Source organism: Triturus cristatus, chromosome 7, assembly GCF_964204655.1.
Source record: "Triturus cristatus chromosome 7, aTriCri1.1, whole genome shotgun sequence".
In the NCBI taxonomy this organism is placed as follows: Eukaryota; Metazoa; Chordata; class Amphibia; order Caudata; family Salamandridae; genus Triturus; species Triturus cristatus.
In genome coordinates, this window is record NC_140590.1 from 1,178,304,037 (window position 1) to 1,178,330,277 (window position 26,241).

Sequence of the window (26,241 nt, forward strand, 5' to 3'; positions counted from 1 at the left end):
TTGTGGCCTTTCCTACAAATTTTTACTTCAGGCCATTTGGAACGCTGATCTACTAATACTATTGCAAATCTGGCATTAGCTGGCAAATTATGGCATGGACCTGAAATATCAAATGCAATTTCTTCCCAGGTTGGATTGAGGGGCAGAGAGTTAGGTTTAACCATCCTGTCACCACTTACACACTCTGGACATTCTCTTACACAGCTGTTCTTATCAATGCAAGGCCACCAAAAAAGTTCTCCAAGTCTTCTTTTAAAGGAATGCACACCTGAATGTACTTCATAGGCCACTTGAAGAATTCTTTGTCACATACTTAATGGAGCAACAAGTTTCTGTAGTAATATATTTTCATTCTGGCCAACCTTCCACACCGCGATCCTTAACTTTGCAACTCAATTCATCCTCCTTATTTTTCAGTCTTCTTTACAGACAGCTCTCACAACTGGAGAAATTATTTCTCATAATGTTTCCAATACTTCGACATCCTTTTTATTGTCAAATTTGCCATCTATGCTAGAAACTTCTAAAGGTAATACTGAAAGACAATCAGGTGTCACACTTATTTTACAAGGCACATACTCCACAGCGAAACAATACGCTTGCAACAAAGATCCTAATTTAGTAGTTGCATTCCACCTGCTTCCTGGACAAGAAATGGGAACTAGCGGCTTGTGATTCACACTTCAAAGGAACCAAGTACCACGCACATAGTTTTGAAAATTCTCCATTGTCCATGCACATGCCAACAATTCTTTTTCAATTACCATATATCTCCTCTCTGCAGTATTCAAATTCCTGGACCCACATTCTACTTCTGCTTCCCTGCTCTTTGTGATAGGACAGTCCCAACTCCATACAAACTTACACCCAGAGTTTATACACATTGCTTTCCCACACTGAAAAGTTTAAGGATTGGTGCCTCAATAATATTCTTTTTTGCTTGTTAGAATGCCTTTTGTTGTGTATCTCACCACAAAATCTCAATATTCTTCACTAGTAACTACTTGATAGGCTCCGTTCTTTCTGCAAAATTACTGACAAATGTACTAGAATATTCACAAAGACCTGTGAAGGGAAAGCATTTTCTCCTTATTGTTAGGAGGTGGGACGTCCTTTAATAGAATCAACCAGAGAAGATGTTGGTGCCATCTCATTTCCAGACAAACCGTGTCCCAAACATTCGACTTTGTTGTGAAATAACCATGTCTTTTTAGACATTTGTACACTTCCTTCATGAGGTTAATGTGTTTTTCAGAACTACAGTAAATAATGATATTGTCTTGAAAATGTGGAACACAGCTCTTTGAAAAACTGAGGCAGCCAAGGCTAACCCAAAAGGCATCCTTTTAAATTGATACAAGCCAAATGGTATTAGAAAAACATGAAGATTCCTGGGCTCAGGAGTCAATAAAGCTTGATGGTATGCAGAGCGCGGATCCAATGTCGAAAAACCACTTGGCTCCTTTCAAAGTAGAAAATTAACACATTTATATTTGGCAGATGATTACAATTAGTAATAATATTTGCTTTGGTTACTCTAAGGTCCACACAAAAACTCAAGCTTTTATCCTTTTTTCTAGCTAGAGTTTTAGGAGATACCCTTTGTGATGAGTATATCCCTTCAATCATACCTTCCTTGATAACATTTTTCTAAAGGATTTTCAAGTCATTGCTGGCATTCACAGGCACTTCTGTTTTGTAGACATAGTGTCTTCTCAGTTTCATTTGGTGCGAAAACCCTTTTAATAATCCCAAATTCTCCAAAAATCAACATTTGGAAATTGCTGTCATCCAATTTCCCTTGTCTGAATCATTAACCACAAGCAATTGTGCTGTGTTCCTGGTGTTTAATACAATGCCCAATTTACACAGATCTTTCTAACACAGCACAATAATCTCTTTGCTCGCTACATATAATTTTCGGTCAGCACTCATTTCCTTGAATATCAAACTAACTCTAGGGATTCCTACCATATCAATCTTGGTACTATTTAGGATTCTGCTAAAATATCAGATGGTTCAATATGATATTCTAGAATCAGGTCTCCCTTGTAATAATGGTCCACAGAGAACCAAAATCTGCTAGGAGTTCCAAAGTTTATTTCGGTGGAGAACAAATCGGCACTCACACACTTGCTGACTTCTCACTCACTTGCTGACAATACCATTTGCCTCTTCAAATAGACATTCACATCAGATAGAACTGCAAATATTTTTACTTTCATCATTTAAACTCATGCAAGCCACATTTCCTTTCCTCATTTTAGGATTTTTCTATTCCCTACATACTGTGGCAAAATGTCTGAATCTCCCACGTAACTTGAATTCTTTATCAACTGCAGGAAAAAATTTAGAAATCGCTAAATGGCTGTTTCTTCCACACTTTTAGCATATCAATCCTTTGCCCCCCCCCTTAGATTTGTTATACTCTAAGTGATTATAAGTCCCACCCACACTGCAAATTTCTGTTCGTTTAATGCATTCTTCCCCTCCTCAGTAGTTTGCATCCACTTCTCTGACTGTTCAACGGCTTTAGCTGTTGCTATGGTTTCTTGTAATTTAGAATCTCTCCAGACCTACAATTGCTCTTTTTTGTAGTTGCTTTTTTTATTTTACTAATGACATTATCAACAATCTAGTCCCCACATATTTCATCTACCACACTACCAAAATTAATGGCATTGACAAGATTCTCAATGAGGTCAAACATCAATCAAATGATTCACCCTCTCATTGTGCCCTAGAACAGAGGCTGTATCTGTCTAAAGCTACACTAACATTAGGTTTGAATCTTGTTTCTATCTTCATAGCCTCTTCAAATTCGTCAAAGTCCCCTTGACCCTCAAGTGGCAATATTCATGATAAAGTACAATATGCAGCTTGGTAAGGATATTTTTCCATGTCTCTATGCTGCTCTAAAGAAATATAGACCACGCAGGCCATCAGTACAGCAGCATTGCGGCTAGGAAAACAATAGAATTTTCAGATATATATTTCAGATATATATTCCTGATCTTATTAGAAAGGATTAAAGGAGATTGGACATCCTAAAGCAAAAATGTGGTTCAAAATCAAATGCATTTTGGGACAGTGTGGCTACTACATCCATTAATGAGTCTGCATCAATATTTTGTCATTAAAGTGCAATACCGATAAATACCATTTCCTATAAGCACCATTTCCATCTTTGTTTCTCCCTTCGGGATAGAATTAAAGTGGGACTTGCAAGGCAAATTTTAATTAATGGTGACTTTCAGCCCCAAATGGATGTATTAAATAAAAAAAGATCAAATGTTTCCTATATGCATGATTTCTTTACAAGATCAAAATCCAGATATGAAAATTGTATCGGTCTCCTCAGATCCTTCCCAGAGGAAGGAATATTTTGTTTGTTACTGACAGTCCAAGATGTTCCCATGGTGAAGAAAAAAACATTACTAAACATTGGGGTGGAAGTGATATCCCAAAGCCACAAGACTAAAGTGATAGGCCATTTTTTGTTGAGCAGGTGTTAAAGAGTTGAATCCTGTTCTACAATTTGGCCTGTTGAAGTTGAGGCCCGTACATGTTTGCATGTACTGATATTTATATAGTGCAAAACTGGCTGTGACGCAATGCATCACTGTACATTGCATGAGAGGTTTAGAGTCGATCTACAAGATCATGTATATCAAGCAGGGATGACATAAACATCTCTTTACAAACATTTAGGCAGAAGGAGATTAAGTAATTTGACCACAATCACATGATGTTGAGTTAAGGACTAGACCACATCTTATCACTTGGTGTACTAGACAGGTATATAATACCTGAACTCATCTAGTTGCTTTGTCAGGATCATTGACATTCAGAAAACAGGTATTATTTAGGGCAGTTCGTGAGCTGATTTTTGGTGAGTTGCGAAACCCAAGCAAGAAATAAAGATATCTTTAAATTCTGTATTTATCTTCTCACATTTGATGTGCTTCACAGACAGAGGCCATATGCCATGCTATGTCTTCTGACAAACTGCTGCTTATTTTTAACATGGGGAGTATCCTTTACAAACTACTCTCAATTTGCAGTGAAAGAAAGAAAAGTGAAGGGAATTATGTGCCAATCTTGCTTGTGGCACAGAAGTGTAAGAGGAAAGGCTGTAGGATGTCATTTTTTGTAACGCATAACAAAATGTAAATAACTGTAAATGAACTGTACACATTCAGAAGTTAGGAAAGCAAAAATGAACAATGTTTTGTAATTCTGAAGTGTGATGGAAACAAAGATTTTAATAGGATCAAAACAAATCAAGACACAAATGATAAATAGTAACTGAAAGCCGATTTCCACACATTATCATTTGTGTGCAATATAGTTTTATCAGTAAATCTGTTTGTCTGTGCATATTAGGTATCCATTTCAATTGAAAATGTGCTGTCTGTAAATGACAGTGAGCTACCACATAGTGGTTTACTTACATTGAAAAAATTGCTCTCCTCATGTTGATTAAAGCTAGGTGGGCCGCAAACGTTTCGTTCTAAAAATTGGTTCTAGGTTCTACAAAAAAAGTTGAGAAGCACTGGTTTCGCGCCATACACTGTGCTGATGTACTTACATAGACAATTAAACCAGCTATTGAATCATGTTTAAATCCCAAAGAGTTGCATGAACATGAAAAATATCAGCTCGGCTTGCATTTTTTGGGAATAAAAAAACACTGTAAGGAAATGCATCTTTTTGTATGGTCATCCCCAAGTTTTTCGACTGATGCTGCTGGTTTATCAAATCTGGGAGTGCACGGAGGCCTTCTAACCAGCCCTCAGTGCCATGACCCTAAAGTGTATGTCGAATGCGCTATATCCAACTGGAAAGGGCTAACTTATCTAGAAGTCCCTAGTAAGTCGTACCCTGGAACCCAGGGCAAGTAAGTTGGAAGGGTACCCAGGGCTTGCAGCCCTGATTGTGCTACCCTGGAGGTCCCCAAGTAAACAGGTCCCCCAGTCCACCACTGCCGGCTGGTAAAGTAGTCGTGCACTGTTAGCCCGACTTTGCCATTGAAAGCAATGGAAAAGCCACCACTTCCCCTGTATATGTGTGCAAGTCACCCCTCTGGCAGGCCTATCAAGTTCCTTCACCCATAATGACAGAACTTTCACGAATTGCAACAGCTCCAATTTAATATATGTGATAAGATGTCCTTGTGATCTCTTATACGCGGGACAAACAACACAAAAAATAAAAGTGAGGATTCTACAACACATGAGCCGTATCAGATGCAGAACGCAAGGGGCCCCCATGGTGGATCATTTTTTGGCACTAAGCCATCTACCTGAAGAATTGAAATGGTGGGTGCTAGAGAAGGTCAATCTTGCGCCAAGAGGGGGATCAATAGCTGTGAATCTGAAGAGAAAAGAGTGTAGATGGATCCATTTCCTCAATACTGTCCAGCAAGGGCTTAACAGCCTCGAGGAAACATCCAGGGAGATGGGGCAACTATGACACTTCTCCTTGCACCCCATGTCGCACAACCCTAGGCTCATCTGCAGTGTGTATATATGAGTTGTTCATGTTTTCATTTTGTACCTTACCTTGTGATTTACTGGCACTCTCACATGGGACTTTAAGACAGATCTCAAATTGTGTTTAAATTGTGCTCGATTTATGTCTTCATACCTGCCCTATTAGGCACATGTGTTGTAAATAATAACTTATGTGTTTGTCATTCTGTACCAATTGCATCTCGATGCATACATGCGTCTGTACACATTTGTTGCGTTGGCTACGTATGATCTAAGTTGCCAAACTCCTTCGGCATACCGCTTTACTTCCAATTGCCTCATCACCTCCCACGTGAGAGAGCAGCCCGCAATACTGCACAAAAGCACACGATCCGTTCACTTTGTAATCTTGCTAACCCTGCTGTTGGACACGTTGTTTGTCGGTCCACGTCAGTATAGCGCGCGCTCTGCCTCAGCTGCCTCGGCTCACCGATGCGACCGTGGTTGCTACGCAACCCTACTGACACACCACTCTGCTGACTTCCGATAGCGAGAGAGTAGCCCGCATTACTACACAATTCGACATAACTATTTCTATAGCACACGATCTGTCTATTCGCTTAGTTTCCATGCTAGTAACACACGATCTGTTCATTCGCTTAGTAATTATGCTGATTGACATGTTTGTCAGTCTACGTCAGCATAGCGCGCGCCTCGCCCCAGCTGCCGTATTTCCCTGATGCGACCATGGTTGCTAGGCAACGCCCCTTACACGTCACCATGTCGACGTCAGACAGGACAGCCCGGCTCACCTTTATGTAGCAGCCTGCCTGTCAGTTGCGGCTTCTCCCGACTGAGACAGGAGTAGCTGCAGCGTGAGTCGTTACCGCTTTTCTTCCCAAGTAAGACATCGTCCCCATAACCAGTGCCCCCGGCCCTGCCCGTTCGTGAACAATCCTGATTGAATATTTATCCTTTCAGATTAAAATAGGAAGTAGAACTCGGATCGGTTCCGACGCGATTTATTCACTGGAGTCGGCCTCATTTAAATGAACTACGCCGTCTAAGGTGAGCGTCTCTTTTAGCACTGAAGTTGTTTTCCTCTTCCTTAAACGGATGATTGAATAGCTTAATTTCTTGAACCGGTCCACTTAGAGGCCATTACTTTTAACCATTAATCTTAGCCTCACAACTTCCGTAAACGGATGATTGAATCGCTTAATTTCTTGAACCGGTCTACATAGAGGCCATTACTGTTAACCATTATTCTTAGCCTCACAACTGAATAGGCTCAGACCTTATGTTGTTTACTGACGGCAACACGCGTTTTTACTTTGACTTACAGAGACCACATTTGATGAGGCGCTCTGTTTCTCTACGCATGAACGTTTGTCTGCCAGGCCATCCTAGATCACTGGCTAGGTGAGTGATGGCCCTTATCATTCGGGATCACACAATTAAATAATCACAACACACTTTTGACACGCACTTTACTTGCTCTTGCAGGTTGCCATCGTTTATTTTAATGTCCTGATGAAGACCCTGCATGACGATTCAAAGTCGCTTATATTGGGTTGAAACGTCGACGAAAATTGTTAGGACCAGTGCGAGACCTGTTTTTCATACAATTTTTGATTTATCCATGAAACAGAGTCATTGTTTGTCCTCGATACTGGCCCTCCTCTTGTATATTGTGTATATAAAAAGTCTTTCCTGCATTCGTTCACTGTATATATTATGCACAATTTGGTCACTTATGTCACCTTGTCACAAATTCACTGACTCACTTTACAGTCTACTACCTTGGTAATCCTGCATTTCCAATGTCATTTGTGCTTCTTCATATAAATGATGCAATTTATATATAAAGAATGACATTACATCTTTCAAAACAAGCCTGATCTTGATTTGTACTTTGAGATTGTGTGGTCAACTTGATTGATTCTCCTTTTTTCCTTGATTCATTCTTTCAACAAAGCGATTGTTTTACCCATACCCGACAGAACCATTGTTTTCCTATAATAAATATCAAGTCCTAAAGGCATGGTGCAACACATGACACAGCAGGACATGTATCTTACACACAAAACTAAAATATTTATTGTGGAAATACTTGGTTGACAAATTTGCATGTACAGGGTTGTCTGCAGACCCCTCAGCTGTGCTAACTCCTAAACAGTGCGACCAAAGTGGGCACTCCAAGGTATCAAACAACTGCTACTTAAACCAGACTTGTATTTCAATTCAAAATTAATGTAACTTGTTGCACTGTGCAGCTTTCGCAAAGCTGTCACTTTGTTGCTTTTAAAACTTCTGTGCCTTCCAAGGCACACATGAAGCCAGTACCACAAGACATATTTCTGCCCTCCTGGAGAGATGTGCCAAAAGCTCTCAGACAGAAGAACAATGAGGGATTGCAGACCAGGGAGATATCACCGCCCTCCTTGGGTGTGAGCCCCAAATGGCAGGCTTCATAGGTGAAGCTGCCTTTGAAGGGCAGATGTGCAACAGCAGGGAGGGAGGGCTGCCCCACGGTTGAGGTAGACAGGGTGGCTTGGGGAGTAGAAAGGGGAAACCAGTTGCCATACTGGTTTCCCCAAGGGCGTGTTGCTCTGAGATAGCCACACCCCGGAGGAGGGAGGGGGGGATCTAATGAGGCCTGAACAGATAGAGAGAGGTCTTGGGAGTGGGCAGAGTGGTGCATCCTGGGATAGCCAGATGCCACACTCCACAGGAAGTGGTAACCAGGTGGGAGATAACCTGGAAGCCCATTAACTACCAAACGCATCCAGTCCTGAGGGCACTTACAGGGCGTAACGGTGGCACTTCTGGCACCCAGACCTCACATCTCGACCAACTTGGAAGAAGGACCGAAGGAGGTCTGACATGCTGCCCGAGAGACCAACAAAGAGAGGCTGCACCAACGAAGACTGCACCTGGTGGCTAGCGAAGAGAGGGACTGTGCCTGCCATGTCCTGCACCTGCCATGTCCTGCTCAAGGAAGGAGTTGTCCCCAGAACCCAGTCAAGCCAAGAGACTCCAAGGGCCAACCGACTGGCCTCCTGGTCACAGCACAGAGACATCCCTTGCATCAGGACCACTCCATAGGAATCCATTGCAACGTGGATAAAATGTCCGGAACTGCTGAAGGACTACTTCTGTAAATGTAACTGTTCATAAGGACCTTGCTGGTCCCCGTGACTAGCTCCCTGCTGGAGTTGGTCACCACAAGTACTTCTAACCAACCGCAGACACACTTACCTAAGTTTTCTTGAAAAAGTGTCTAAGTGTCCAATTCATAGACTTTGCCAAGGCTTGTTCGTGGTTGAGTGAAATTGCTTTGATTTATTATTACTTGCAAAATCCACATTTCTGGGACCCTCTGGTGGATCTTATTTGTTCTAGTATCAAAATTCTTATCAAAATACAATCTATTTTCTTAAATTAGCGTTGGATTTCTTGAGTGTTTTGTCGATTTTTTCTTTGTTTTGCTGCAGTTTAAATGCTTTACACATGTTCCTATGTGCAAGCCTTGCTCCTCAGTGCCACAGCTGCCCAGGGTTGAGCTGAGGGTTTGACAGACAAAACCTAAGCATCCTAAAGAGATTGAAGTGTATTACACATTGAAGTTGCACCACCACACCATATAATACACCTCACACACTGCGTTTAGCTCAACACATTTCTTCAGCTTTACCCAAGACAGTTAACGGCTACCATCCCAATAACATTATATTGCAAAGAAACAACTCTGCTTTCTGTCCATCCATCACCACCAGCAATGGTTCTTGCATCTCTCTTCCTAAAGACCTAATCTTTCACTCAAACCCACTTCATTGCTCTCAAACCATTTGATTTTTGTTACTATGGTTCCTTTGCCGGTGCTCGCTCTAAAGCATATTTTATTCCAGATCAGTTAAGGAACGTGTCCCCGCTTTTATTACTATCACACTTTCTAGAATACAAAAATCCACATATAGTTATTTTTCTTCTAGAGCAGGTTATGCTGGGTCAATTGCATCTCACCACACTGAAATTTAGGCGTGGTGAGTTTTTAGATTCATGTTGAAAAATGTAACCAATTGCTCTGGCTGCTTTCAGATCATCACCCCATATCTGTAATTGAGGAATTTTGCTAACAAAAGTTCTGCTCCACAGCTGAAGCAATCGCGATAAGGATGGCAGACTGAGCTGTGAAATCTGGATTCCTACAATCTAATACAGCTTTTCTGAGCAAATAGCTGTTTCATGCTGTGCCCTTTAACTCCAGTATGCATGAAGACATAGGCTCTATGGAGACGTTTCTTTATTGAGGCTCTGGGGCTGTGCCCCACTGAAATTTCTACACATTCCTGCACACAATTAAATAGATCGATTTATTTAAAGATGCAATCGTTATCTCTAAACAAATCTAAATCTGGGTTGTCTGTCCCAGGCTGCCTCCCTGCCTCGCTCTGGAGCAGGAGATGGAAGCCAAGCAGCAAATCAACCTTCTGCACTGTGACGCACAATGCCTGGCTTACCGTTCTAAAGCCCTTCATTGCCATTGTAGTCTGTGGTAGTATCCACTATAGGACATGGACGCTTTCAATGTCACTGTTTTGGGGGTCAGAGGCTCCGTCCCTGCGTGAGGGCAGCCGTTCCGTCATTCGCAGGCATGGATCCCACCCTTTTCCATTTGTCACACATAGGAGTGGGTGCAGGCACATGCATTTTGATAGCAATGGTAAGAGTTATAAAGCTAATACTGTGTTATGTAAATTGTGCTGAGAGCCCCTGGTCACGCTAACCTCCCTCACTGTGACACACCAGGCCCTGGTTGCACATTGCTGGCCCTTTTAGAAGGGGAGCTGCTATATTTGTTCCCCAGGGAAATAATCCAAAAGACAAGCAGGATTCCCTTGTGAAGTTGATCCAAATATCAGAGTCAAGCGCAAAGGGAGATATATGTGCTTATAGTAAAGACAGGTACCTGCTGTATGAAGATAAAACTGGCCCAATTTCATGCCCTTAACATTAATGCCAAAAACATGGATTGATTTACTAACAATGAATGTTAAAAACGTTAAGGCAATGCACGTCAGCAATTTAGTTCCTCTCTTATGGTTTACTTAATTTTGCATTTCCCCAAGAGTTAGCTATTTTATCATGTTGTGTTTCTGCATTTTCTTCCATGCATACTTTGAGCTGTGTAAGGGGTTTTGATTGAGAGCTCGCATGCTGAGGCAGAAGCCATAGCAACGTGCCTGTCAGTGGGCTGGCCTCTCTGCAAAGCACACATAACAATGGTCATGAATTCCAGTTGCAATTTAAATTCTGTGGAAATGTGTGTGAAGGGGATACACAGATGTCAAAATATTTACAAGGCAAAAGGAAAAAAAAATGTTTAAATGTGAGTGAGTGCAGTGTGTGCTTGGACGTGGTGAAGTGAGGGAGATGCGAGGAAATGCATTCGAGGAAGAGTGAAAAGAGCATGCTGAAGAGGAAACAAAGGTGGTTGGAGATGTGCAAATGTACTAGATATGGAGAGAAAAAGAGCATACATATCTAATAAAGCGCACATACCTGAGGGTCAAAACTCCTTCCACAGCCCTTAATACTATTTAATTCACACTCACAATTTCAGAATGGAAACCTTTCCAATGTAAATTTTTTTATAACAAATTATTGTTTTAATCATTCACCCTAAATAGCTAACAACCATTGACAAAGTCAAACGTACTGACAGGTTTTAAGTGTATATCTGGATGCAATTACATCTCAGACCAAAATAATAGTCGGGTGCCACACTATGGGAATCACAGAAATGTATTTTACATGTTAACTTTTAGAGAGCCCCCACTATTTTTATCCCACTTAAAGACTGGTCGGGGCATACTTCTATATGACAGATTGCAGCCAGCAGCTGTGGATACTTTGCTAAACCTGGTTAGAGCATTTTTTCCAAAATTGATGCCGCATGCAGTGCAAGACACTGGGCAACCACACATTTTAAAGGGCTGAAATTGTCGCGCTGTTTAATTAGCAAATTACAGTAACTGTTGAGCATATTAATTCAGTGTGATATGGGGCAGATTTTAATGTGTTTAATATTTCAAGACTATAAGTTCCCACTGCTTTATAAGCCTTGCTTTATCATTAAATTAATTTGCTTTAAAATTCACTATTTGCCTATCTTCTTTCAATTTTTTCTGGGCAGGAGGATCCACTCTGGGCCCCGTGTTTGTTCATTAAGCCTGCTCGCGTCGCTCACTTTATAAAAGTCATACGTAAATTTATGCCCCATCACTTACAAATGCCACCATTGGCCGATTCACAAATTCATGTAATAGTCTGTTAAAGGAGTGGTCCTGTAGTATTAGTTCATGAACGGATTTATCGGACCGGCTGTCGATGAGTTGCTACTTTGGAGGCTGACCAGAGTCTGGATGTATGGTCTGAAATAACCCGGACATAGCCGTATAGAAATGATTGCTTTCTAATAAGAAAACATCGTTCCTCATAAATTGAATATAAAGTTATCTATCATTCAAAGACGGACTAAATAAACAGTAACCCTTATCCATTGAATCGTATTCTGGGTTTTAATAAACAAAATCTTTCGTTGGGACACTAGAAAATAAAGGAATAGATCTATAATCCTCGCGACTAAAGACCCTCATCAGTGTTTAACCAATACATATCGAATTACAAACTGAAGGAAATACAGTCTTTCATTGTTGAGAATCACAGAGGAGATATAATTAAAGTGTACGTGTGGCTTTTTCCTGATGAAGATGCAGTTTGCGTCGAAACGCGCGTCAAAAAAAGATTCAACCTGTCTGCCACCAAGAATTGTTACTTATGTAATTGTGTTTATGGATGAAAAAGAGTTATAATTTGTTTTAACATTTATATATATTTTTTAATGTATTTTTAAATGTTTTTTAACATGTCATTAAATGATTGTTTTTAAATTTAGTAAGTGTTGTTTAGGTTTTGTTGCACTCTGAATTTTGGAAATAAAAGTGCACCAGAGGGGCGCATATATATCGACAGATTATATACTTTTTGATTATATTGCCTAGGGATTTATACTTTACCTGTAGTATTCGTTCACATACTCATAAATGTTTGAGACTCCCCTCCCCCCCCCCAGCGGTGGAGAGTTTGATGTCTTGAAACAGGTTACTGAATGTGATGGTCAGTTACCTCCGCTCATGTGCAATTCAATTCTTTGTTCAGATCCCATGATGCCTTCAGCTAACTCATTCATCCATGTGTGTATCTTTCTATGAGCATTAGATGTATTGATAACACAACATGGTGTTGTGCCGTATCTCTCAGGCCTTGTGCTGACAAACGGTGTTTGAGAGTGATGTATAGCAGGCTACTAGTGTAGTTTATTTCCATGTACCTCTAGTCTTGGCTCTTTCTTCTTCAGAGCCATTCTTCGGTTTGGAGGCAATTACAATTAACGCTATTTATCCTTGCCTCCCTTAGGTAATTCTCAACAAACTGCAGAGGATCCAGAGCAGTAAGGCATGTTGCAAGTTTGGAGAGAATGTGGCCTAACGGCTAGAACGGTCGACCTCGAAGCTGGGGAATCAGGTTTGAGTCTCGGAAGGGACGCTCAACATCTTGTGATTCTGGGCAAATCATATAATCTCCCCGTGCCTAACAAAATGAATGTGTCCATCTGTAACGCAAATGGTGCTCATGTAAAGCGTTTTGACACCATCAGGTTGAGTTTGCGCTATATAAAATTCCCCCCCACAAAAAACTCCTCAAAAAACCATAAGCCGACCCCAGAGAACTGAGCAACGATTGACCCATCTCCTTGCTCCCATACCCAGCCAAAGTGATGGAGAAGGCCATCAATAAAGAACTCACCAAGCACCTTGAACGACACAACCTACTATACCATACCCAGTCAGGTTTCCAGAGCCACTACAGCACAAAAACATCACACATAGAGGCCACAGATGACATTGGCACAATACTGGACCGTGGAGAAACCGCAGCGCTCATCCTACTCAAACGCTTTTGATACAGTCTCCCACCACACACCCAACAGCAAACTATGCAACAGAGGCATCCAAGGACTGGCCCTCAACTGGATAAGCTCATTCCTCACAGGAAGAACATAGGGAGTCAAACTACCACCCTACACTTTGGAACCCAAGAATCTGATCTGCGGAGTCCCCCAGTTTTCACCGCCTTCACTTCCACCAACCCATCAGATGCCTATGCTTAACATCTATCTCACTTACCCGCCCCTTATCCTCAAAAGCAGAAAAGTATAGCTTTGTCCTAAATTGTACCCACGACCTATAACAACCTCCTTCCACACTACAGGGCCTCCTCCTCACTTCTTGAATACCACAAGAAGTTGAAGATCCATCTCTTTGAGTAACTCACCGGAGAGGACACTCAAAACCTTCAGTCTTAAGCTTGGATACCCTCATGGATAATTTGTTCCACTAGACCACATACCATAACATATTTCATATAATATAACTTATATAACATATCATAGATCATATAACATACCATATAACAAATATCAGAACAGAACATACAATAACACAACAGAACCTGTTTACAGGAACAAGCAAGCATTGTGAACCTATTGACTTTTCCAAAGCGTGTTTGTTCCTGTAAACACAGAGTAAAATGGAGGGGAAGAAGACTACCATGTTCTACACTTAGAAGAGGCCCACGCCCCCGATTTATTTTTCACAAGCACATTGGTTTTGCAGATGAGCCTCTGCTACTGCCGCTTCTTCACTCTCCTGCATTCACATTTCTTTTTAAAAACCAATCAAAAAGCCTGCCTAGATCCTTTTCACAGCGATTGTATTGTACCACAACATGAGGTGTTATCTAACTGCAATACTATGAGCCTGAAAAATACTACTGGTTTTGCACTGTGCGAAGGTACTTTTACAACAGCTCTTGAAACACCTGCATGCCTTCAGCATTTGTTGTTATATTACAAACTAACACAACGTAGGGTACAATATCAGGGAAACAGAATGCAAGAGAACTCAATAACAATAGCTTGCTTCTTAATCAATGTTATTTCTTGCATTTGTCCTTCCCTGGGAGCACATTCTTTACCATGCCTTTGATGGGCTGACTTGTATCCTTTCCCAGTTCACATTTAGAAAAGTAGAGTTTTCTTTTGATTTCAGCACTAATCAGAGTGCATGCATTGTCTTGTGCTGCTTCCGTTCAAATACCTCTTCCCCCTTGCTCTCTGTGTTGCTCCCCACATCTCTTCAAGCTGGTATGTTGCATTCCCCCTCCCTCTTTAGGTGGCTTAAAAAAAAACATATTTGTCAAACCCTCCAATTCCAACTTCTTCACTGCCTCCCAGACCTATGTTCCCAGTTGCTCTTCCACATCGGCAAACGGTGGCAAAGTCAAAAGGTCATGTAATGTCATTGAAAGGCGAAATCTATTAGCTTTGCCAATGCATGCTTGCTTACTTATAAGACTGTTCTTTATCTGCCTCAGGGGTATGCGGGATTGGCCACTGGATCACAGGCCTTTACTAAGCAAATATCATCAGGTCACTTCACTTCTTCAGAGCAACTGGCGTAAAGCATTCCGAGTTATCCTTGTGGCTAGAGTGGATAACTTTCCTAAATCATGCCTGCTGGGTTAAAACCAATTAGATTAGGCCTGTGATTCAGTGATGTTGGGTTTACACCATACTGCACACAAATCAATGGTGTGCAGCCAAGCACCCCTTTGGTGGCGTTAGGTGATAGTTAGGGACTTGTGGGGCATTGGGAAGAGATTATCGAAATCAGAATCATCCAAGTCACATCTGGCAGTGCATCAGAGCAACTCTTCAACCTGCAGTATACCTATTAATGCCTTGAAGCTGCAACTGCACAGTACTATTCCACCAAAGGGTCTGGACAGCAGGAATATCAAGGAAGACCAAGCTCAGATGCAGCAACAGTCACTCAAGGTCTGGTTTAGTGCCCACACCCTAGTGCCAGCTTGTCTTTAGATGTAATCATGCACAGGATACATCACACTTTGGTAGAGCCTCGGAGCACACCGCTGCCACCTTTTCCAAGCTCCACTCTCCCAGAATCATGTCCATCCTAGTAGTAGCATCACTGGCTGCTCTGTTGGTTTCATGCACTCAAGAAAGGCTGTGGCGGGTGTTACTTCACCTGGTGCATCACCTAGCCAAGCACTCCTCCAAATGCCAACCCTGCTCTGCAAAATGTGTAGAATTTGAGGCCGCTACCAGATCTTGCTGCAGATTCAGTTGACAAAGCATCAGTTGCTGATGGATTGAATGCCACTGAATTACATACTTAGTATTTTTGTGGCAGGAGAGGCGGAAGCAAGGTGCTAGATATTTCATTCATAACTGTTTATGATCCACTTCCTGTCTTCCAGCTTAATGCATTATGCTCATGTTATTCTTACATTTCTGCTTTTCAGCAACATAGTTTGCTTTAGAAAAGAACTACATTTTAATATAACTGGCTAGTGAGGTACTACTATAGCCACTGCTATCTGCGGAAACCCAATTAACAGAACTTAGCATTAAGGATGGAGGCTTCTGGAACCAGGTACAATAAAGCTATCTATCACATCTTTTCTCCAGCCTCAGTGTGCAACACATACCCCACCTCAGACAATACAGAGCAAAAGCTCTTCCTCACCACGCTATGAGGGATGCTTGCCCAAATATATCCCCCAGGGAAGGCTCCCTAACAACAATCTCCTTTACCTTATCATGCTGCGTGCAATTTCCCCTCCGTTTTCTAGGGATGGTGGTCTCCACTTTGGCCCGCAGCAGCGTCATGCTGGGCGTCACCAAACAGATGTTGGCGAGACCTTCCTGCATCACCACAGCAGCTACATCCGCACCGAAGGCTGGGTCACAGGCTTGCTCTGATTAAAGAGGAAATGACAAATAAGGGGATGGTTATGAGTAGAATGGTACCTAAGAGTTACAAATAACACACTAGCCACACATCTGCTCATGTGGTGGCAGATGAAAGCAATGTTAGAGTTGTGGGGAGGTAGACAGTGTTAGTGAGAGGTGAGAAACACTTTTTCAGAGGCAGGATGGGTCTCAGGTTCACTCATTAAACCAGAGGGCACTTTCATACATTCAAATTAAAAAATATGATGAAGTCTTGCTATGTCAAAAGTGAAGTCGGAATGAAACACACATACATTTCTTCTTTCAAAAGAACTTTAACGTAGCTGCGGAATTTAAAAAAGGACTGTATTCATTGCATCAATGATTCTCTGAAAACTACTGGACTACATACTTAAGGATGCATTTTGTAAAGAAAACAAGCATCGGCATAGCCAATAGGTCTCGCTTTTGGAACCTTATAAGTATTTAGTTATGCAGTACAATATCCTTGGTGCAACAACATCAACTGTTGCATGGCTAAAAACTTATAAGGTCCCAAAGGTGAGACCTATTGGCTACGCCAATGCTTGTTTTAAGTTTGGCAGATGGAATACGGTGTCACAAACTAGCAGATATCCTGTCCACCTTAATATACGTGCCATAGGCTACATTGGATTTATACTACAGGGGAGGAATAACCACCAAATATTTGATGGAGTAGCCTGCCTGCCAATTTCAAACTAAGGCCCTAAGTGACAAACTCATAAAGCTTTTCTCAGGCATAAGGAGTGCATTTTTAAAGTTTTGAAGACTTCCCATATTGATAAACGTTTGATAGTTGCTGTCCTCGCTCCAAATTCTTAAATTGGAGTCTCTCTGGCCGTGGCAAATCAGCACGCATCATATGCATTACTTTTTATAACGTAAGTAATGTTTTCCCACTTTGGTTTCTTTGCTTATTTAGTTGGAAAGCTGTTCTCAGGTGTTGTAATACATTCAGAGGGCTTGCGCAAACACTTATTCATAATTCTATGGGTAGTATGATTTTTTTAGTGAGTTGCATCAGGACTCGCGCCATGGCGACATTGCTGCTCACTTCATTGGGTCTCGGGTTCCCAAATTTTAGCCTCCTTAATGTTTCTCCTCTCTGCACAGTTCCCATGGATGGTTCCTAAACCACTGCAGAAACATATGTGGTATGGAAGGTCAGAGATTGAAATCCCAGCAGAGCTCACTTCCACTTTGTCCAAATAGAGGTTGATAAAACAAGTCTCATTTAGTAGGCTAATTGTATCATCAGTCAATTAAGAGAAGACATTCAAGTCAGTTTGTGGAATCCCGTGTAATAATGATTAATAGCATTACTGTTTTTATTGTTATTAATATTATTGATATTACACATACATTTCTTTCTAAACCTTCTTAGACACTCACAGAGTTTCTTGTTCCCCTTCTGAGCTATACTGTAGTAAAAATCAATACACAAGACACTCTGTGGGTATTTGGTCAGAATGAAAAAAGCTTTGGCAAAGCCATTAGGTCACGCCAACCAATACTATTGTCTTTGTTAATGCTTTCTAGCCATGTTGTACAGCAGTGCATCTGCTGTTCAGCATGGCTAAACATAATTTTAAAAAGTGCTATGATGGGACCAGAACTAGCCACACCATAGCATTTTTTATTGCTCCCCCGAGGCATCACAGAGAGAGGGAGGCAACACTAAAGGCGGGAGGCAAGGTCGCGGGCATATGGGCAATGGAGTGTGTGTCGGAGTAACTCCGGGCAAGCGATGGGCAATGAAGGTAGCACACACACAACAAAGGGTGAGCTGGCGGGGCTGGTGGTAGGTAGATGGTAGACGGACAATGGAAGGTGGAGGGGAAGGACAGTGGGCACGCAGAGGGACAACGGAGAATGGGAGGGAGAGTCGGGGGCAAGTAGATGGACAATGGAAGTTGGGAGAGAGGAGCTGGGGCAAGCAGATGGACAAAGGCGGGTCAGCAGGCAAGAGGAGTACGGGGGGAGAAGTACAAAAGGGAGATAGCTGAAAAACACAGTAGAGTGTTTAACAAAATTATAAAAATAGCACCTGAGAAAATATGCAGTGGAAGGATACAAGTAATACATCAATGCTCCAGGGGAGGGACAAAGTCAAAGAGGATGAGGAAGGAAGCCTATGGAAGCTGACCAATAATAAAAAACAAAATGAGAGTAACAATAAAACCAGCCACTGGTAAGCAACGGGAGGCCTCTAAGCCCCCCCCCCGCACCTCTCCGTCCTGTAAGATAACAAAAACGTCTTGCAAGAGACAGAGCATGCACTGTCTCAGGCGAGACCTATAAAGGGCTGTTCTTGCATCATTAGTGGAAGCCTGCCCTCTGCCTGGAACCAGATTCCTAAGAGGCTGAATCTCTCCTAAACCAAATCTACATCATCCACAATGTCCAACAGTAAAGGCTCTGAAATGTCTAGGTTTGATGAAGCTCATTTGGGGTGTAAGACTTTTTGGGAAATCATTCACTAAATGGCGCCTTTAAAGAAATAGAGTAATGCTACAGAAAACTTATATATCCCAAGAAAAAGCCAAAGAGCATCAGGAAGATGTTAATTCCAATATGTTTGCTGTTAAAGCGACAAAATATGTATTTCCCATGAACTTACCATAATAACTAACTTAAATTTGCCGTTTCTGGTCCTATGTTTAGCGACTTCTCATTGGAGTGCGCATCCATACAAATAAAATGAAACAGATAGTATAACCGTAAATATATAAACCTGTTTAGAGAAGCCTTTTCTTGAAAGCAGAACAGCCAGTGTCCTGGCGAGGGCTCCCTCTCACACACAACAGGCAATGTGTGTGGAAGAAACAGAGCAGAGCCAGCAGGCGGAGGGAGGTGCACGAGACCGTATCTCCGTTGACAGGCAGGGCCCAGGCAGACATAACTGCCTATCTAAGGCTTGGGAGCTCCAAACGGGACAGGGGGGTCTGCAGACTCTGAGCTCAGATGTTAGACTCGTCGGTAAGAAAGTGTGAAAGCTTCTTGATTACCCGAAATGAAGAACAGCCGGGGTTTGAGAAGAGCCAGTCAGCTGGCAGCCTTATCTTACATAACACCCAGTGGATGGGTAGAGTATACCGCAGCAAAAACCAAAGGAAATGATGGACGGAGTGTTGAACATTGCAAGCACTCACCCCCAGTCAACTGATCTGGGTTTAATCCATCACCGTTCTTTAGCCCACTCTGCCACCCCAGTTCAGACATGGCCATATGCAAATCAGTCTGACCCTGTGCCTCATGGGAACAGTCCAGCCCGAACTGCCAGGCCATGTCTTCCCTGGACCGGAAACAAGCTTCCTAGGACCGGTTTCTGGCATTTCAGCCGTCTTCAGCCAGGCTTGCTTGAATCCAGTGGCAAAGTGAGCAAGGGACTCACGTCTGAGCATACCCGCGAACAAAGCAAAAACCAAAGGAAATGATGGACGGAGTGTTGAACATTGCAAGCACTCACCCCCAGTCAACTGATCTGGGTTTAATCCATCACCGTTCTTTAGCCCACTCTGCCACCCCAGTTCAGACATGGCCATATGCAAATCAGTCTGACCCTGTGCCTCATGGGAACAGTCCAGCCCGAACTGCCAAGCCATGTCTTCACCTGGGACAAGATAAAACAAGTTTGCATTGGTTAGGGTAATTTTTAATCTGACCCTTGATCTGACAAACTAATGCAACAAGAGAAGCCCGGGAGTTGTGTGTGAAAGTGATCGCGATGCACTTAATGAGGCCAGCAGAGTGACGAGATCTGTGGTGGGGGAGGGAATTGAAGCGCAAAGAGAGATACGCAAAGCGCGCGGCCGCGCACATGCACTCAAGCTCTAGCTCCATAGCAGCATTTTCTTTTACCCCTTAACTAAAAGTCGAGCAAGCAGCGCATGCGCTGCTCTAGGCTCGACCTAAAAAAAGAATTTTTATCAAAGAGAATCTTAAATGATGCACTCTTGACTCTAAAACCCAATGTAAACATAAATAGCTAGTTCTCTTGAGCCTCTCTCTAACAGATTCTTCCTGGTTACTTTAATTGTAGCCAGAAGGTTATAAGACTGTTATTATTGGCATCACTTAGTTTGAATAACAGTTCCAGTTGGGCCAGTTGGTTCCATCTTGCATTGTAATACCCTACCCTGGGATACCCTAATAAAGTGAGAACTATTCACAAGTAATAAAAGAATCATCATTTTTGTAAAGAGTGTACTCGGAGCCAACCCGTCCATTTAGTTAGATGCAAGATAAAACTTCCCTTTGGAAGGCGGTTCCCTGACTGATGGTTGAACATGAATTCATAACTAATTGATGAAAAGATGTGTAGAATCGGTCTGACAACTGGGGCCATTAAAACCAGTTCCATAGAGAGATGGTGGGTGGAATCAGAAAAGTTCTTGTTGCATGTTGAGATCAAAACTGAATACGTTTCCAGGCACATTCATTCACATTTGATTGAATGCAGACCTCTGAAGGAGTAGACAACGTTTCATAACATCTGAAATAATTCACTGAACCAGCCACACTATGCCAGAAAACTGCAATGCATTTCAATGTTTTCAAAGACCAAGTAGTGAAACATGCCCTGCTCTGATGTTCACAAGTGCAATACTGAATGAAGCTCTGGAGGCAGAAGCCTGACAAGTGGGCCCTCTTTTAGAAACAGAATCGAGAGCATGATATTCAGCCCTGAAGGACAGCTCTAAAAGAAGCCAGAGAACAGGCAGGTGACCACAATGGTGACAGGTTCTAATCTCACGCCCTGTGGGGAGTCATTGGAATCTAAACATGTCTAGGTTGGTGGAAAGGAGCGGGAAGAAACATGTATATTGGGAATCAATGGAGGTAAAAGAACGAATGGGGCAATGGAGCAAGGTGACGGAAAGTAAAGGCAGAGGACGTAAAGGAGAATAAGCAACAAGTGACAGGAAAGGAAGGATACAGATATTAAAAAGATTAATAGGAGGCTGCATTATTCAGTAGTTACTACTAGGATGTGTCTACCCCACTCCAGCAGTAGGCTCAAAATAATTTCTTTAACAGTTATCCATGTGCTGCTACTCTCACCAACCTGCAGCAATCCCACACTGCGACAAACTCAATAGTGTGTGCCATGCTCGGCTGTACTCTGCTGCCCCACACATCACTCAGCTACACGTGCCATATATTGGTGTATTCACAACGCTTCGGTCACACTCACCTATCCGCTCCAGCACCACACTGTCCCACTGCTTCTTGGCCAGAGTGAACTTGCGGTTGGGCTCCAGCTCAATTGTGTGGTAAGCCCCCATCTGAAAATGGCACAATGGGAACATGCATTGATGGAACAGAAGTACAGATCATAGCTGACTGTCACTCTCACCCTATTTTTACTGGAAATATTATCCTTAAGGTTCCTTGTTCCAGACTAAGGCACTTGCATGCAGAAGCCTCTTCCATTGCACAAATATACCTAGTGAATAGGGGTTGCAGGGCCTGTCCTCTCTCTTCAAACCTCGAGTGACTTCAGACAAGCCCCATCCCTCTTGTGCCCCTAACCCTGGCTCTATCATCAACTTGCTGCATGACCTTGATAAAATTGGTTATGCCCCATGTGCCCCTAATCTGGTCCCTGAAAAACAGATCAGTCCACAAGACCCCATGAGCCTCAACCTAACTGAGTTTTCTTGATGCACAAAGGCTGAGTCTGGCTTGGGCCAAATGTCTACCTCTTCCTCAGTCCCTTGGAACTGCTGACCAACTTCAAATCTAAATCCAGCATCTTGGGTACTGAATAATACCTGCAGTACCTAGAGAAGTTTTGAGTTTTGGAAAGAAAGCAAGTCTGTTAAACAAATCAAAAATGGAAAGTATGTGATACTTGGTAAAGTCAATTCCAAAATACGTGTGTTTTCTTTGAACTTCATCAAGTCCCACTCCAGTTTAAATATTGAACAACCGTATGGCATAACTAACGCATTTCACAGATCTGCCACACTGAATGACTATCAGCAGGCAGCTAGTGCTTTGGCACCTCTGGCCACTTTCATTTACTGATGTATTTAATTGTCGCCTTTGAGGTGTAGAAGATCTCCTGAAAACGTTTTGTTTAATTTAGAGGGGACAATTGATAATAAAACGTGAAGAGGCTGCTCAGTCTTACCTGCAACTAACTTTACACCATGGAAACGAAACAACACAATTGGATTTTTTTATTCAAACAGTTTGCTAGATTGCTTTATGCTTTGCATTCTCTCTTGTGCTTTTCTCCCCTCTGAAGAGTATCATCACAGTTCTATTATTGAGACTAGGACTGTGTACAGTCAGCCATTTGGAAGGCCATGCTGTGCTGTATGGAGGTCAGATATCTTCACACCTGGGGATCCCGTCACAGCCTGGAGTCCAATTTCTGGTATGTTAAGATGGATAATCAGTAGTGCACATGGAAGAAAAGGATACTTTCATGTGTATGTTTGATCATATGTCTTGTAGACATTAGTAGTGTTGAGTGGGTGTTAGTTTGGTGTGTTTTATTGTGGTGTGGAATATTGTTTCAGAAGAATCAGATGTAGTTGTGAACTCTGAGGTTCAACTAGATTGCATCTCCAAGTTGTACTGGATGGACATACAGTGCTCTGTTTAATGTTGTCTACCTTATATTTCCAACAAATTTATAAATAAGGTCTGCTCGATTTGACATGTGCAAGCATTTATTTTCCAAGTTAACTTGATTGAACCCTGTACTTATTCAGCATTTCAAAGGCAACCAATCAGTGTATGTTCAAAGACTATATCACTCCAAAATTATAATATTGCTTATTTAAATTGTGCATAGGAATGCTTCCATTGGAATAGATTACGAACTATTTTACATCTGAAAAGTACGCTCAATCATCACGCTTTTGGTCACATTCAATTCCTTATCTCCTCTGGCTCCAGCTGGCCTGCTGTCTAATTCGCTTCCTGGATGCGGCGAGAAAGAAACTAAAGGCGACAGACAAGGAATACAACATCGAGATAAAGGACAGCAACTAATAACCTCCTGTGAACTTTTATATATATTTTTAAGCGTTTTTTTACTGGAAAGTGCTAATTGATTGTTTTAATATTTTCATCTGACTATCATAAGTACAAAGTCCTTCGCCCACTGTAAATTTAAATTGAAACAAATTACGTACAACGGAAAAATAACTCTACCAGAGATTGTGATTATATACACATAGAACTTTTATAAGAGACTTGATTTTACAGGTCCGGAATGAAGAAAATTTACAGACGGACTCAGCATCTTACATGAACGAGATAATGACGTGGAAACACGGTCTGTTTTATTTAGTTATATACAGATTGTTTGCTCTATTTTAATGTACCTTTTAATGCAATGGTTTTTTATTAACTAAGCATACAATAAATAGTCTTCTTCTTCTTATCTCCTCTATACATCAATTACAGAAACTAATCTTTTATTATTTTTTTAGCCAGCCTTGGCAAAGTGAGCAGGGCTTGTTTTAACATGTTTATGGCATTCATGCATACAATGCATGCAAACAGCATTTGTCAAGGCCTATGTTTAGATCAACTGGGACATTAAAGCAAGATCAATTGGCTTTACCAATACTTGTTTTAACAAATGTTGCTCAGTGGAATAATATAACTTAATGACCCATTTACAAACGTTAAATAAACAGACTATGCTGTTTACACTACGATTCTTCTGATGACTCAAAGTTTGACTTTTAGGGCCAACCCAGACGCCTCGCTCCACTACTATTATGAACTGGCTGGCTTGACCCAGGCCTGAGGGGGGGAAAAAAACAATAACAATGCCATTAGACCTACTAGTCCAGTAATTTAATAAAGTTACTAGGCCCAACAGGCCTCCAGTCAACCTAATTCATAATGAGTCTGTGTGTGCCTGCATTATTAAGGGGTCTGAATGTCTCTGTTTTCTTAAGGAGTATGTTAAGTGTGCCTGTATAGGGTTGTATTTTACTGTATAGCATACAAGGGAGCCTGCAATCCCTGTATTAAATCCGGTCTCCAATTTCCTTATTACATTCGAGGTGTAATATCAAATGGACTGTTGACAGTGGCCAAGGTGAAAGGCATGTGACAGCATATTTACGGCTGCAGTTTAAACAAAGAAAAAAAAAATCTTACTTTTTCTTCTGATTTTGTCTAAAAAAAAGGAGCGGTAAATCAGCAGAAAGGAGATATTGATGGCAAAGTTTGTCTTTGCATGCTGTGGGCCATTACAGAAAAGATAGAAATCTCTCTGCATGTTTGTACACATTTTGTGCTACAGCGGGTTTGTAATCTAACATTACACTGAATAAAATATATTTTTGCAATAAATTAACTTTTTAGGGCGAGTCTCTATTTGCCCTATTTGATTGTATTCTTCCTGTTGGCACCCATACTATCTCTGGAAGAGGAAGAAGAAAGAAGGAAGAAGGAAGAGAAGGAGGAGGGTGGTGTGTCCCCTACTGTCTTGATTGGAGCATTTTATAATAAACAAAATCAGGCCAATAGCATTGATCAATAGCTTGTTTCCATAACAAACTCAGTACTGCTGTGTTGAACATACACATTCCCACAAGGCAAAAGTGGCATAGTAAAAGGACTTTCAGCTGAAGCATACAATTCCTCTACAATCAAATATATACTAGAGTTAATTAACATTGTGATGGAGCCAAAGCCCTGCTCTCAGCAGTGCTTCTGAAAGCTCTTTTTCTGTAGATCACAAAGTGTGGTGATTGCTGCATTGTCACGTTCAAGCCAGATCTAAAAAGAAGGTCAACCAATAGGATAACATGCCACGGGGTACGCATTAAGGTGCACATCATGCATTGCATATCCTAAATGCAGATTCTAAGGGCGCTTTTCAATTTTCAACGTAACCTTTACTATCTATCTCTCTCTCTCTACACATACACGTCACGTACATTCCCACATTTATTACTACAGTGTAAAGGTCAATTTCAAGTTTATTACCACAGTACATTCACGTTTAGTACCTCAGTACTGTAAAACCAAAAGGAGAAAAACACTTTTTACTACCTCAGATATTGCATATACAAATTACTTTACACAGGAAACAACTCTTATAATAGTCAGACGGTCAATGTGATTTTACCATGCTGCAGAAATATTACTTTGTCTATCTTGGTTTTGGTGAAATACCCTTTGTTAAAATAAATACACATGAAAAGTTACCTTAGTGTAAACCATATATGCAGATGTGCAAAGTATAAAATTCTAATTGTTACTTGTAGGAAAGTACTCCTCTGTGACATGGTCACCCCCACATTTTGCCTCATACATGATGTGATTTCTACTGAAAGTGCACTGGGTTCCTGTTAACCTGGTCCCCAGGGCCTGCTCTCTTTTCCAAAACGGTACAATTGTTTTCCCTAATTGGCAATACCTTTAGCACCCCCTGCAAGTCCCTAGTAAGTGGTACTCCGGGTACCGAGGGTCTGGGGTACTAAAGAGTGTCCCGCAAGGGCTGCAGCACGAATTGTGGCTCCCTTAGGGACCACTCACCAAACTCATGCTTGCCTGCCATCACAGGCTGTGTGTTTTGGTGCTGACAAAAGTGAAAACATGGCATGACACACTTCCCTGTGTGTCATGTCCCATAGCACGGCATATAGTATTTGTAAGTCACTCCTACAGCAGGCTTTGCAGACAAAAGGCAGGGTGCTTAATACTACATGTGAGGGCATACCTGCCTGAGCAGATATGCCCCTGAACTGGTCTGTTTGATTACTGCCAGTACAAGTGAACAAGGAAGCCATTTTAGAAAATGTGCTGGGCACTGGTGAAAATGGAGTTCACCAGTTATATGATGGGTTCACAGAGAAT

General features: G+C 41.7%; 1 protein-coding gene across 1 annotated transcript in view; it reads right to left on the bottom strand.

Annotated features, from left to right (window-relative positions):
- The window catches only part of PELO (pelota mRNA surveillance and ribosome rescue factor), a 151,720-nt gene that overhangs the window by 84,945 nt on the left and 40,534 nt on the right, over window positions 1-26,241 (bottom strand). Inside the window, exons 4-5 of the mRNA XM_085618496.1 lie at window positions 21,596-21,686; window positions 16,219-16,382 (exon numbers count right to left, since the gene is read on the bottom strand). Coding sequence (XP_085474622.1) covers window positions 16,219-16,382; window positions 21,596-21,686 — 255 coding nt within the window. The remainder of the gene's footprint in view (window positions 1-16,218; window positions 16,383-21,595; window positions 21,687-26,241) is intronic.